The sequence below is a fragment of the Dendrobates tinctorius genome, unplaced genomic scaffold, assembly GCF_039654945.1.
Source record: "Dendrobates tinctorius isolate UK_male_01 unplaced genomic scaffold, ASM3965494v1 ptg000142l, whole genome shotgun sequence".
Taxonomy (NCBI): Eukaryota; Metazoa; Chordata; class Amphibia; order Anura; family Dendrobatidae; genus Dendrobates; species Dendrobates tinctorius.
Genome location: NW_027361809.1, coordinates 229910 through 244244, shown reverse-complemented (window position 1 = coordinate 244244; position 14335 = coordinate 229910). Strand labels below are relative to the sequence as shown.

The 14335-nt window shown below is 52.5% G+C and overlaps 1 protein-coding gene across 1 annotated transcript in view; it reads right to left on the bottom strand.

The window, feature by feature from the left end:
- Positions 1-14335, bottom strand: part of NRIP3 (nuclear receptor interacting protein 3) — a 54580-nt gene that overhangs the window by 37377 nt on the left and 2868 nt on the right. Inside the window, exons 2-3 of the mRNA XM_073545185.1 lie at positions 6407-6586; positions 4181-4263 (exon numbers count right to left, since the gene is read on the bottom strand). Of these exons, the coding sequence (XP_073401286.1) occupies positions 4181-4263; positions 6407-6586 (263 nt within the window). The remainder of the gene's footprint in view (positions 1-4180; positions 4264-6406; positions 6587-14335) is intronic.

Genomic DNA, 14335 nt, shown 5'->3' with positions numbered 1-14335 from the left:
ACCTGGTGCTGTAGGCTGCTCTTGGACATCCTCATCAACACTTTCATACTGAGAGGAATTGTCCGAGTCAGCCGCTTTCTCCTCTCTCTCCATCCTCCTGATCTCCTCACTCACCGCACTCTCCCCCAGGGCCTCAGAGGCTTTGGCCACGGGCCTGGAGGGAGGAGCAGGCATCACCCCGGTTGCCCGAGGCTCCACCTGTCCCTTACCTCCCTGGCGTTTTTCCTGCCTCCGCTGGTACGCGGGGCCCCTTGCAGCATTGCCCTTCCTCACTGGCCCCTCAGCCCTTCCCCCTTCGCCACCACCTGCCACAGCAGAAGCAGCGCCACCGGGGGTTGCCCCCCCGCGGTCTCCCCCCACCGGGCCTGTGGCGGCATTAGAGAAAGAGCGAGGGCAGCGGCTGAGAGGGTGACCCAGGTCACCACACAGGTGGCACCGAATGTCTTTGCACAAGGCAGCCAGGTGACCTACCCCACCACACAACGCGCACTTCTGCACCTTGCAGTTGGCGCTGAAGTGAGTGGGGTCGCCGCACTTGTGGCAGACCTTCGGTTGCCCCTGGTAGAAGACCAGGATCCTGTCCCTTCCCAGGAACGCCGAGGAAGGGATGTGGGTGACCGTGCCGCCGGAAACCTTCAATTTGACCATGAAGGTCCAGCCCCCCGACCAGATGCCAAACTCGTCCCTGTTCTTTTTTGGGACCTCGGTGACCTCCCCGTAACGGGAAAGCCACGTCATGATGTCCACGCCTGCGAGTGACTCGTTACATGTAACCACGGTCACTCGCTTGACGGAATTTTGGCGAGACACCGCTTGAGCCACGAAGTCTCGCCATCCGGGCTCTTCTCGCACCAGCTCGTAGTTTGACCAGAAGAGCTCAAGCCCCTCTGGCCGCACGAAGCTGACGTCGAAGAAGCGGGACGCCGAAGGGTGTATCAGGGCAAAGATGTCATTCGCCCCGAAGCCCATCTTAAGGAGGAGCTCCACCACCTTGCTCCTAGGTGGACAAGCTTCACTGCCCCCCCACCTAAGACGGACCACATTCCTTCTTGGCGGCCCCTGCCCGGCTGTGGGGAGAGACCAAACAGTCCCTCCCTCCCTTTGATTTTGGAAGGCTGCTAGGCCATGTCTCTCTATCCAGAAAGACAGGTCCACTGTCCTCCCCTCTACCATGATCGATCTTTCTCCCCTTTGGAGGGCCTCCAGGAAACGGCGGTGCAAACCGCCGTCCCCGGAGCCCGGAGGCGAGGAGACCCCCCCGGAACCACCCCGACCCCCAGCCGCGACCCCCGCATAATTACGTTGGGGCCTCGCGGATGGGGGGGCAGACGGGCCAGCCCTCCCACCACTACCACCACTTGTGCCAGCACCCTCATTCATTCTCCCGTTCACTCTTTTATTATTTCCACTCGCTCCGGCACTCACTCCAGCATTTACTGCCACATTCACACTCGCACTCACTCCCTCATCCATATCGCTCACATCACCATTTATGTCCTCAAACAGCTCTTCAAAAATATCTCCTATCTCACTCCCACTCTCACTTCCAGATAGACCACTATTTACATTAGCAGACTTGGTGTTGCAGTACCCCTGCCTGCCTGCTGGGGGCCCTGACTGGCCAGTGCTCTGCTCCTTGGAGCTGCTGGCACTGCTCCAACTCTTGTCCAAGAGTGCCGCTGCCCCTTTAAATACCTCCGAGCAGAGCGCACTCAGTACGCCCTGCCCGAGCCTGGGAGCAGCAGCAGCTCCTGGGTTCTCTGGCTCCACTTTTTTTTCTTTTTGCGGTGTCTTTGCACTGAGGACAGGGACGGCCACTGCCACCGCACCCTGCCCTCTGCTGTTCGCCCCCGCCGGCTTCCCAAGGAGCGCCAGAGCCCCCGCACCACCAGATGGAGGTAAGCGGGCTGGGGACCCCGACAACTCCCTACCGACTTTTGGGGGCACTATGCTGCTTGAGGGGGTAGGCGGGACAGGAGGCAGTGGGCCCGCCAAGGCCACGCCCCCCCCGCCGGCCGCAGCCACCCCGGGCAGAGCAGTGACCCCTTGCGAGGCCACGCCCTCCCCAGGTGACGCGGGCACAGCGGGCGGGACAGCGGCCGAGGAGGACACGCCCCCCCCGCATGCCGCAGCCTTTGCAGGCTGGGCAACACTCGGGGAGGCCACGCCCCCCTCACGGACCGTCACTGCGCCCCTGAACCCACCACTTGATGTTGGCAGGGCTGGCCACTCCCCCTCGTCGCCCAGCGGCGGCGGTGCCCCCAGCACGGACCCCTTTTTGGGTCTACGCGCCGGGGACCCCGCTCTTGCCACGGGCGCCGTCAGAGGAGCTACCAGCCCCTTGCATTTTTTTAGCTGCTGCTTCACAGCAGCCTCCACGCCCTTTCTAGGTCTCTGGACCCCCATAAGTGGACCAGACTTAACGGACCCGTGCGTGGGGGATCCAGAGACCCCAGCACTCACCGCCGGAGGTGCGGTCCTGGCTGTACCCGTGCTGAGCGCCAGGCCAGCCCCCCCTGCCACCGGGGACTGAGCCCGGACACCACTACTGCCAATACCGCCAGCGGCTGTTACACCACTGGCACCAGCACCGACCTCCATGTCGCTGCCTGAACCCTCACCGCCACCACCAGATGTGACGGTAAGGTCCAGGCACACATCACTCTCCCCGCGCCCCCGCTGCGGACCCACCACAGGGCCCGAGCCGGGGTGGGCAGCGGGTTCCATACAGCGGGACAGAGGGGCCCCGGAAAGAGGGACAAACATAAGTTTGTCAGCCACGGTGTTCTTTGGCTTGCGCTTGTTTTTTTTCTTTTTCCTCTTTCCGGTTGCCTCGTCCTCAGGGCAGACCTCATCCCCAAAGAGCAGTGTGCCAAACCGCTCTGGGGACTCGATCTGCCTCACCTGTTGTAGGACGAGGCAGCCCCCCTCACTACTACTGTCCCCACTCCCACCAGCCTCCCCCTCGCCCCCACTTTCCTCCGAGTAACTGGAGTCCGGTGGGAGAGCCACTTGCTCAGGGGCCACCCCGCTGCATGTTACCTGGGTGTTGTTGCTCACCAGGCCTTCAGGTGGGGCAGGCGTAGATGTTCCGCCATCCTCCTCTTCGTGCTCCACCTGGCAGGGGCCTCCCGACCCCCCAGGAGACCCTCCGGTCATGGCTCTAAACCGGTCATCATTTTTCAGTTTCTCTGCAAAGGGGCCGCTCCCACTCAGGATAGCCGCCCGTATCTCCTCCAAGGCCCTGATAGCCCCCTTCAGCCTCTCCACCGTGGCGGAGACCTCAGCTCGTCTCGAGGCGGGGAGCCGGTTCTTAGCCACCGCTCGTGCTCCCCTTAACTCCTCCCGGAGTTTTCCCAGCTGTTTGGCGGCCTCCTCATATTCGCAGAGGTGCGCATGGATGCGGGAGGCGTAGATGGTGGATGGCTCTCCCTCAGCTCTGGAGCCCCAGATGTTGGGGGGCTCTGCCACTGCACCTCTGCTCTGGGCCGCCACTCCTCCGGGAGGAGGAGCCGCCACGGTACCAGCTTCGGGGGGCCCGGTGTCCCGGGGCTCCTGGGTCCTGCGACCCCCTCTCTCTTGGCTCCGTCTCTTCCCCATCTCCCTGGGACTGGCTGGCTGCACCCTGGCCTCTGGATGGTGCTGAGGCCCCCCACCCCCAGCTGGCTTGCCGGAGGGTGGGAGCCAGGGGCACAGCCCCGGCGCTCAGTCCCAGGGAAAGTCCTCTTTCCTGGGAAGGGGGCAGATGGAAAGTCCTTGCAGGAAAAAACCTCCCTTCCCAGGAGCTTAGCAAGGCCCTAGCCTGCAGATGCTCAGCACAGATGCTCCTCCTCTTCCTGGGCGTGCTCTATCCTCCAGTCACCTCCAGAGCTGCAGTCACTATAAGCAATGTCTGGAGCACTCCGCGTTTCCTCTGGATTGATAATCTGGGGTGTTATCCGCGGGAGAGTGTCGTGTTGTTCGTCCTCAGGTGACGCAGAATAACGAGCCCCCCGAGAATAGAGAATCGGAAATCTCTTCCGCGGTGCATGATGGGACAGATGCTACAATTAGAAATGATAGGCGGTAACAAGACGATAAAGTGATAAATCGTCTTCACGGAGACTCGGAGGATCCTGCCGGCCGCGGTCAGACCGGTAGTCAGTGGGGTCGCCCTTTAATTCCTAGAGGGGGCACTTACCCCAGGTGGTCCAGGCAGGCGGAGGACATGATGCTGTGCTGACACGATGTGTCAATCTTCACTTTCATCTCCTTCCCTGCGCACTGCAACATAACGAGAACCATATTATCGAGGGCAGGAGGTGGAAGGTCTCGGGGCAGCGGCATGTGCCAGGATGGTGTGTGGCTAAGCAGGGGTGCCTGGTCCCCCCCACTCGGGACCAGTCCCCTAGAAACTTAGTACTCCCCGGCTGCTGGTGTTCTATCATCGTGAACCGATATATCATTTGGGGCCGCATCACACTTTGTAACAGATGTGATATTGAGGTGCAGCACCGCTAGGGCCCCGGGGGCCATAAGCAGTTACTAAGCTAGCAATTGTTTAGGGCCACTTGATGTTTTAGCAGCAATGTTCTTGTCAAATCTGTGGTTGTATCAGAATCTGTAATACGCCTGCACAGCAGAAGCAGTACGATGGACTGAGAGGAGTGATGTCCTGCAGGAGAGGGCTCCATATAGAGGGGCTGAGAGGAGTGCTGTCCTGCTGGAGAGGGCTCCATATAGAGGGGCTGAGAGGAGTGTTGTCCTCAGGAGAGGGCTCCATATAGAGGGGCTGAGAGGAGTGTTATCCTGCAGGAGAGGGCGCCATATAGAGGGTCTGAGAGGAGTGATGTCCTCAGGAGAGGGCTCCATATAGAGGGGCTGAGAGGAGTGTTGTCCTGCAGGAGAGGGCGCCATATAGAGGGGCTGAGAGAAGTGTTGTCCTGCAGGAAAAGGTTTCATATAGAGGGGCTGAGAGGAGTGTTGTCCTGCAGGAGAGGGCTCCATATAGAGGGGCTTAGAGGAGTGATGTCCTGCAGGAAAGGGCTCCATATAGAGGGGCTGAGAGGAGTGTTGTCCTGCAGGAGAGGGCTCCATATAGAGGGGCTGAGAGGAGTGCTGTCCTGCTGGAGAGGGCAACATATAGAGGAGCAGAGAGGAGTGTTGTCCTGCTGGAGAGGGCTCCATATAGTGGGGCTGAGAGAAGTGTTGTCCTGCAGGAAAGGGTTTCATATAGAGGGGCTGAGAGGAGTGTTGTCCTGCAGGAAAGGACTCCATATAGAGGGGCTGAGAGGAGTGTTTTCCTGCAGGAGAGTGCTCCATATAGAGGGGCTGAGAGGAGTGTTGTCCTACAGGAGAGGGTTTCATATGGAGGGGCTGAGAGGAGTGTTGTCCTGCAGGAAAGGGTTTCGTATAGAGGGGCTGAGAAGAGTGTTGTCCTGCAGGAAAAGGCTCCATATAGAGGGGCTGAGAGAAGTGTTGTCCTGCAGGAAAGGGTTTCATATAGAGGGGCTGAGAGGAGTGTTGTCCTGCAGGAGAGGGCTCCATATAGAGGGGCTGAGAGGAGTGTTGTCCTGCTGGAGAGGGCTCCATATAGAGGGGCTGAGAGGAGTGTTGTCCTGCTGGAGAGGGCTCCATATAGAGGGGCTGAGAGGAGTGTTGTCCTGCTGGAGAGGGCTCCATATAGAGGGGCTGAGAGGAGTGTTGTCCTGTTGTAGAGGGCTCCATATAGAGGGGCTGAGAGGAGTGATGTCCTGCTGGAGAGGGCTCCATATAGAGGGGCTGAGAGGAGTGATGTCCTGCTAGAGAGGGCTCCATATAGAGGGGCTGAGAGGAGTGATGTCCTGCTGGAGAGGGCTCCATATAGAGGGGCTGAGAGGAGTGATGTCCTGCTGGAGAGGGCTCCATATAGAGGGGCTGAGAGGAGTGATGTCCTGCTGGAGAGGGCTCCATATAGAGGGGCTGAGAGGAGTGATGTCTTGCTGGAGAGGTCTCCATATAGAGGGGTTGAGAGGAGTGATGTCCTGCTGGAGAGGGCTCCATATAGAGGGGCTGAGAGGAGTGATGTCTTGCTGGAGAGGGCTCCATATAGAGGGGCTGAGAGGAGTGATGTCTTGCTGGAGAGGGCTCCATATAGAGGGGTTGAGAGGAGTGATGTCCTGCTGGAGAGGGCTCCATATAGAGGGGCTGAGAGGAGTGATGTCCTGCTGGAGAGGGCTCCATATAGAGGGGCTGAGAGGAGTGATGTCCTGCTGGAGAGGGCTCCATATAGAGGGGCTGAGAGGAGTGATGTCCTGCTGGAGAGGGCTCCATATAGAGGGTCTGGGAGGAGTTATATACTGCAAGATGAAACTGTATATGGAAGGGCAAAAAGGAGTGATGTACTATAGGAGGGGGATTATATTAAGAGCTGAGCGGAGTAATCTACCTGACACCAGACAAACACAGCCTCGTCCTCGTCGCTCTTCCTGGGGGTTTCTGCCTTTGCATGATGCAGTTTGTTGCTCTGGACTGAGACTTCACTCTTCGGGGTCCATGTCGGACGATTGTTCCTCACTTTGGATAAATTGGTCTCCAGCAAACGTCTTTGCAGAATATTGTGCGGCTGCTGTAAAACACAAACCCAAGAAATCAGGCGCCCACAAATGTTAAAGTCTCCAAAACAGATGCACAGTAACATTCCTGCAATTCGGCATCGACGCTTAAAGCAGCTGGATTATCAGATATTCTGGACGATCAGATTGCCATTCAGGAGTCTCGGAGAGATGAGTGCCGCGGCTGTGGTGTCTGCCCATTGTACCAGACTTCCAAGAGTTGGGAGACCTGGGTGATGCCGCCGTGTACCTGTCTTGGCTGCCATGTCGGTTATCACCCAGGGATAACACCTGGTTCTAGCCCTATAGATTGGGCCTCTGCAGGTGGAGCAGCGCGCAGTGCAGCCTATAATTGGAAGATAATTGGGCAGAACATTCCGGGTGTTTGTAGATTCTAGGGAATATTCTTCCTCCTCCAGAGAAGCGGCCAGCTCACAAAGGAGATGAATTACAGATGAGGCGTGAAAGTGACCGGCTGCCAGAACTCATCACAGGAGGAGTGGTACTGTGCAGTGTGTATATATACAGGAGGAGCGGTACTGTGCAGTGTATATATACAGGAGGAGCGGTACTGTGCAGTGTATATATACAGGAGGAGTGGTACTGTGCAGTGTCTATATACAGGAAGAGTGGTACTGTGCAGTGTCTATATACAGGAGGAGTGGTACTGTGCAGTGTATATATACAGGAGGAGTGGTACTGTGCAGTGTATATATACAGGAGGAGTGGTACTGTGCAGTGTATATATACAGGAGGAGTGGTACTGTGCAGTGTATATATACTGGAGGAGTGGCACTGTGCAGGGTATATATATATATATACAGGACAGGAGTTGTGCTGTGCAGTGTATATATACAGGAGGAGTGGTGCTGTGCAGTGTATATATACAGGAGGAGTGGTGCTGTGCAGTGTATATATACAGGAGGAGTGGTGCTGTGCAGTGTATATATACAGGAGGAGTGGTACTGTGCAGTGTATATATAGAGGAGGAGTGGTGCTGTGCAGTGTATATATACAGGAGGAGTGGTACTGTGCAGTGTATATATACAGGAGGAGCGGTACTGTGCAGTGTATATATAGAGGAGGAGCGGTACTGTGCAGTGTATATATACAGGAGGAGCGGTACTGTGCAGTGTATATATACAGGAGGAGCGGTACTGTGCAGTGTATATATAGAGGAGGAGTGGTGCTGTGCAGTGTATATATACAGGAGGAGTGGTACTGTGCAGTGTATATATAGAGGAGGAGTGGTACTGTGCAGTGTATATATAGAGGAGGAGTGGTGCTGTGCAGTGTATATATACAGGAGGAGTGGTACTGTGCAGTGTATATATACAGGAGGAGTGGTACTATGTAGTGTATATATACAGGAGGAGTGGTGCTGTGCAGTGTATATATACAGGAGGAGTGGTACTGTGCAGTGTATATATAGAGGAGGAGTGGTGCTGTGCAGTGTATATATACAGGAGGAGGGGTACTGTGCAGTGTATATACAGGAGGAGTGGTACTGTGCAGTGTATATATACAGGAGGAGTGGTACTGTGCAGTGTATATATACAGGAGGAGTGGTACTCTGTAGTGTATATATACAGGAGGAGTGGTGCTGTGCAGTGTATATATACAGGAGGAGTGGTGCTGTGCAGTGTATATATACAGGAGGAGTGGTGCTGTGCAGTGTATATATACAGGAGGAGTGGTACTGTGCAGTGTCTATATACAGGAGGAGTGGTACTGTGCAGTGTCTATATACAGGAGGAGTGGTACTGTGCAGTGTCTATATACAGGAGGAGTGGTACTGTGCAGTGTATATATACAGGAGGAGTGGTGCTGTGCAGTGTATATATACAGGAGGAGGGGTACTGTGCAGTGTATATATACAGGAGGAGTGGTACTGTGCAGTGTATATACAGGAGGAGGGGTACTGTGCAGTGTATATATACAGGAGGAGCGGTACTGTGCAGTGTATATACAGGAGGAGTGGTACTGTGCAGTGTATATATACAGGAGGAGTGGTACTGTGCAGTGTATATACAGGAGGAGTGGTACTGTGCAGTGTATATATACAGGAGGAGTGGTACTGTGCAGTGTATATACAGGAGGAGTGGTGCTGTGTAGTGTATATATACAGGAGGAGGGGTACTGTGCAGTGTATATATACAGGAGGAGGGGTACTGTGCAGTGTATATATACAGGAGGAGGGGTACTGTGCAGTGTATATATACAGGAGGAGTGGTACTGTGCAGTGTATATATACAGGAGGAGTGGTGCTGTGTAGTGTATATATACAGGAGGAGCGGTACTGTGCAGTGTATATATACAGGAGGAGGGGTACTGTGCAGTGTATATACAGGAGGAGTGGTGCTGTGCAGTGTATATATACAGGAGGAGTGGTACTGTGCAGTATATATACAGGAGGAGTGGTGCTGTGCAGTGTATATATACAGGAGGAGCGGTACTGTGCAGTGTATATATACAGGAGGAGTGGTACTGTGCAGTGCATATATACAGGAGGAGTGGTGCTGTGTAGTGTATATATACAGGAGGAGTGGTGCTGTGTAGTGTATATATACAGGAGGAGTGGTGCTGTGTAGTGTATATATACAGGAGGAGTGGTGCTGTGCAGTGTATATATACAGGAGGAGTGGTGCTGTGTAGTGTATATATACAGGAGGAGTGGTGCTGTGTAGTGTATATATACAGGAGGAGTGGTACTGTGCAGTGTATATATACAGGAGGAGGGGTACTGTGCAGTGTATATATACAGGAGGAGTGGTGCTGTGCAGTGTATATATACAGGAGGAGTGGTGCTGTGCAGTGTATATATACAGGAGGAGTGGTACTGTGCAGTGTATATATACAGGAGGAGCGGTACTGTGCAGTGTATATATACAGGAGGAGCGGTACTGTGCAGTGTATATATACAGGAGGAGTGGTACTGTGCAGTGTATATATACAGGAGGAGCGGTACTGTGCAGTGTATATACAGGAGGAGTGGTGCTGTGCAGTGTATATATACAGGAGGAGTGGTGCTGTGCAGTGTATATATACAGGAGGAGTGGTACTGTGCAGTGTATATACAGGAGGAGTGGTGCTGTGCAGTGTGTATATACAGGAGGAGTGGTGCTGTGCAGTGTGTATATACAGGAGGAGTGGTGCTGTGCAGTGTATATATACAGGAGGAGTGGTGCTGTGCAGTGTGTATATACAGGAGGAGTGGTACTGTGCAGTGTATATACAGGAGGAGCGGTACTGTGCAGTGTATATATATACAGGAGGAGCGGTACTGTGCAGTGTATATATATACAGGAGGAGTGGTACTGTGCAGTGTATATATATATACAGGAGGAGTGGTACTGTGCAGTGTATATATACAGGAGGAGTGGTACTGTGCAGTGTATATATATACAGGAGGAGGGGTACTGTGCAGTGTATATATACAGGAGGAGCGGTACTGTGCAGTGTATATATACAGGAGGAGTGGTACTGTGCAGTGTATATATATACAGGAGGAGGGGTACTGTGCAGTGTATATACAGGAGGAGTGGTACAGTGCAGTGTATATATATACAGGAGGAGCGGTACTGTGCAGTGTATATATATACAGGAGGAGTGGTACTGTGCAGTGTATATACAGGAGGAGTGGTACTGTGCAGTGTATATATATACAGGAGGAGGGGTACTGTGCAGTGTATATACAGGAGGAGTGGTACTGTGCAGTGTATATATATACAGGAGGAGTGGTACTGTGCAGTGTATATATATACAGGAGGAGTGGTACTGTGCAGTGTATATACAGGAGGAGTGGTACAGTGCAGTGTATATATATACAGGAGGAGTGGTACTGTGCAGTGTATATACAGGAGGAGTGGTACTGTGCAGTGTATATATATACAGGAGGAGGGGTACTGTGCAGTGTATATACAGGAGGAGTGGTACTGTGCAGTGTATATATATACAGGAGGAGTGGTACTGTGCAGTGTATATACAGGAGGAGTGGTACTGTGCAGTGTATATACAGGAGGAGCGGTACTGTGCGGTGTATATACAGGAGGAGTGGTACTGTGCAGTGTATATATACAGGAGGAGTGGTACTGTGCAGTGTATATATACAGGAGCAGTGGTACTGTGCAGTGTATATCTCCAGGAGGAGTGGTACTGTGCAGTGTATATATATACAGGAGGAGTGGTACTGTGCAGTGTATATACAGGAGGAGTGGTACTGTGCAGTGTATATACAGGAGGAGTGGTACTGTGCAGTGTATATACAGGAGGAGTGGTACTGTGCAGTGTATATATATACAGGAGGAGGGGTACTGTGCAGTATATATATACAGGAGGAGTGGTACTGTGCAGTATATATATACAGGAGGAGTGGTACTGTGCAGTGTATATGTACAGGGGGAGTGGTACTGTGCAGTGTATATATACAGGAGGAGTGGTACTGTGTAGTGTATATATACAGGAGGAGTGGTACTGTGCAGTGTATATACAGGAGGAGCGGTACTGTGCAGTGTATATACAGGAGGAGTGGTACTGTGCAGTATATATATACAGGAGGAGTGGTACTGTGCAGTGTATATATACAGGAGGAGCGGTACTGTGCAGTGTATATACAGGAGGAGTGGTACTGTGCAGTGTATATACAGGAGGAGTGGTACTGTGCAGTATATATATACAGGAGGAGTGGTACTGTGTAGTGTATATATACAGGAGGAGTGGTACTGTGCAGTGTATATACAGGAGGAGCGGTACTGTGCAGTGTATATACAGGAGGAGTGGTACTGTGCAGTATATATATACAGGAGGAGTGGTACTGTGCAGTGTATATATACAGGAGGAGTGGTACTGTGCAGTGTATATACAGGAGGAGTGGTACTGTGCAGTGTATATATACAGGAGGAGCTGTACTGTGCAGTGTATATATACAGGAGGAGCAGTACTGTGCAGTGTATATACAGGAGGAGTGGTACTGTGCAGTATATATATACAGGAGGAGTGGTACTGTGCAGTGTATATATACAGGAGGAGTGGTACTGTGCAGTGTATATACAGGAGGAGTGGTACTGTGCAGTGTATATATACAGGAGGAGCGGTACTGTGCAGTGTATATATACAGGAGGAGCGGTACTGTGCAGTGTATATACAGGAGGAGTGGTACTGTGCAGTATATATATACAGGAGGAGTGGTACTGTGCAGTGTATATATACAGGAGGAGTGGTACTGTGCAGTGTATATACAGGAGGAGTGGTACTGTGCAGTGTATATATACAGGAGGAGCGGTACTGTGCAGTGTATATATACAGGAGGAGTGGTACTGTGCAGTGTATATATACAGGAGGAGCGGTACTGTGCAGTGTATATATACAGGAGGAGTGGTACTGTGCAGTGTATATATACAGGAGGAGTGGTACTGTGCAGTGTATATATACAGGAGGAGCGGTACAGTGCTTGCCGGGCCGAGCTGGGCAGATTCCCTCTACACCTAACGGTTCTAAAGAGGGCACTGTCATTCCGGGCTCACCTACGTAGGAGCAATCCAAGCTCCCATCACCATAAAGCCCTGACACATGTAGGAGAAACAGAAAAACCAGGACCCTCGGAACAACTCAGCCAAACCCTAACCTGACCAGAAAACCAATCACAACAACCTGACAAAAGCCGGAATCAGGAAGATGGTAGACGAAGGCCAGGAGAGGTACGTAAGTGACTGGAAGAACGACATCATCAGCTCACAGAGACTGACCATGTACCAGAGTCTACAGAGAGACGACAGACTGGCTCCATACCTGGAGAAACTCCCGGACCCCAAAGACCGCAAGATCCTGAGCCGGTATAGACTCAGTGCCCACAGTCTGGCCATCGAATCCGGCCGACACAGGCAGAGCTACAAGCCCAGGGAGGAAAGACTGTGCCAACACTGTGACCAGGAGGCCCTGGAGGATGAGACCCACTTCCTGCTACACTGCTCCAAATACTCAGCAGTGAGGGACACTCACTTCAGGAGACTCTCACATCTCTTCCCGGATTTCATCACTATAAAGGAGGAAGAGAAAACATACATCCTGCTGGGGGAAGAAGAGAGAGCAGTGGAGATAGCAGCACAATATGTGAGCGAATGCCATAGACTGCGAGAAAGAGAACTCTGATATGCCATGGACTTCTATGGCCCCCACCCTGGATCTGCCCCAACCCCCATCCACCTTCCCTACAGCCCCTATCCCTATTCCCTTCTGTACACCTGCTTTGGCAAAACTAATGTGTATTTAGTCCTGCCAATAAAGCTTCTTTGAATCTTTGAATCTATACAGGAGTGATACTGACTGCTGAGCCGTGTATCTAATCCTCTCCTGTGTGATACTGACTGCTGAGCCGTGTATCTAATCCTCTCCTGTGTGATACTGACTGCTGAGCCGTGTATCTAATCCTCTCCTGTGTGATACTGACTGCTGAGCCGTGTATCTAATCCTCTCCTGTGTGATACTGACTGCTGAGCCGTGTATCTAATCCTCTCCTGTGTGATACTGACTGCTGAACCGTGTATCTAATCCTCTCCTGTGTGATACTGACTGCTGAACCGTGTATCTAATCCTCTCCTGTGTGATACTGACTGCTGAGCCGTGTATCTAATCCTCTCCTGTGTGATACTGACTGCTCAGCCGTGTATCTAATCCTCTCCTGTGTGATACTGGCTGCTGAGCCGTGTATCTAATCCTATGCGATACAGTCTGCTGAGCCGTATATCTAATCCTATCCTGTGTGAAACTGACTGCTGAGCCGTGTATCTAATCCTATCCTGTGTGATACTGACTGCTGAGCCGTGTATCTAATCCTATCCAAGTATAAGCATAGTGTGAACAGGTGCCTTAACGTGGCTTCACACAGAAGAGGATTAGATACACGGCTCAGCAGACTGTATCGCATAGGATTAGATACACGGCCCAGCAGTCAGTATCACACAGGATAGGATTAGATACACGGCTCAGCAGTCAGTATCACACAGGAGAGGATTAGATACACGGCTCAGCAGACAGTATCACGCAGGATAGGATTAGATACACGGCTCAGCAGACAGTATCACGCAGGATAGGATTAGATACACGGCTCAGCAGACAGTATCACACAGGATAGGATTAGATACACAGCTCAGCAGACAGTATCACGCAGGATAGGATTAGATACACGGCTCAGCAGTCAGTATCACGCAGGATAGGATTAGATACACGGCTCAGCAGACAGTATCACACAGGATAGGATTAGATACACGGCTCAGCAGACAGTATTACACAGAATAGTATTAGATACACGGCTCAGCAGTTAGTATCACACAGGAGAGGATTAGATACACGGCTCAGCAGTCAGTATCACACAGGAGAGGATTAGATACACGGCTCAGCAGTCAGTATTACACAGGAGAGGATTAGATACACGGCTCAGCAGTCAGTATCACACAGGAGAGGATTAGATACACGGCTCAGCAGACAGTATCACACAGGGTAGGATTAGATACACGGCTCAGCAGACAGTATCACACAGGATAGGATTAGATACACGGCTCAGTGGTAACATTCTTCTTGTTACATTGTATCTGGTGCGGCTTTTCTCTAATTGTTACATTTTGGCCATAACCTGATTATGGAGACTGTAGTGTAGCAGGAAGGAGCCGGCGCTTGTACAGAGGAGATGATGACATTTCATAGATCGTATGATTGTCAGCCATCGGCCGTTATATCCCCCACCATATAGTGGAAGTGTACGTCACTGC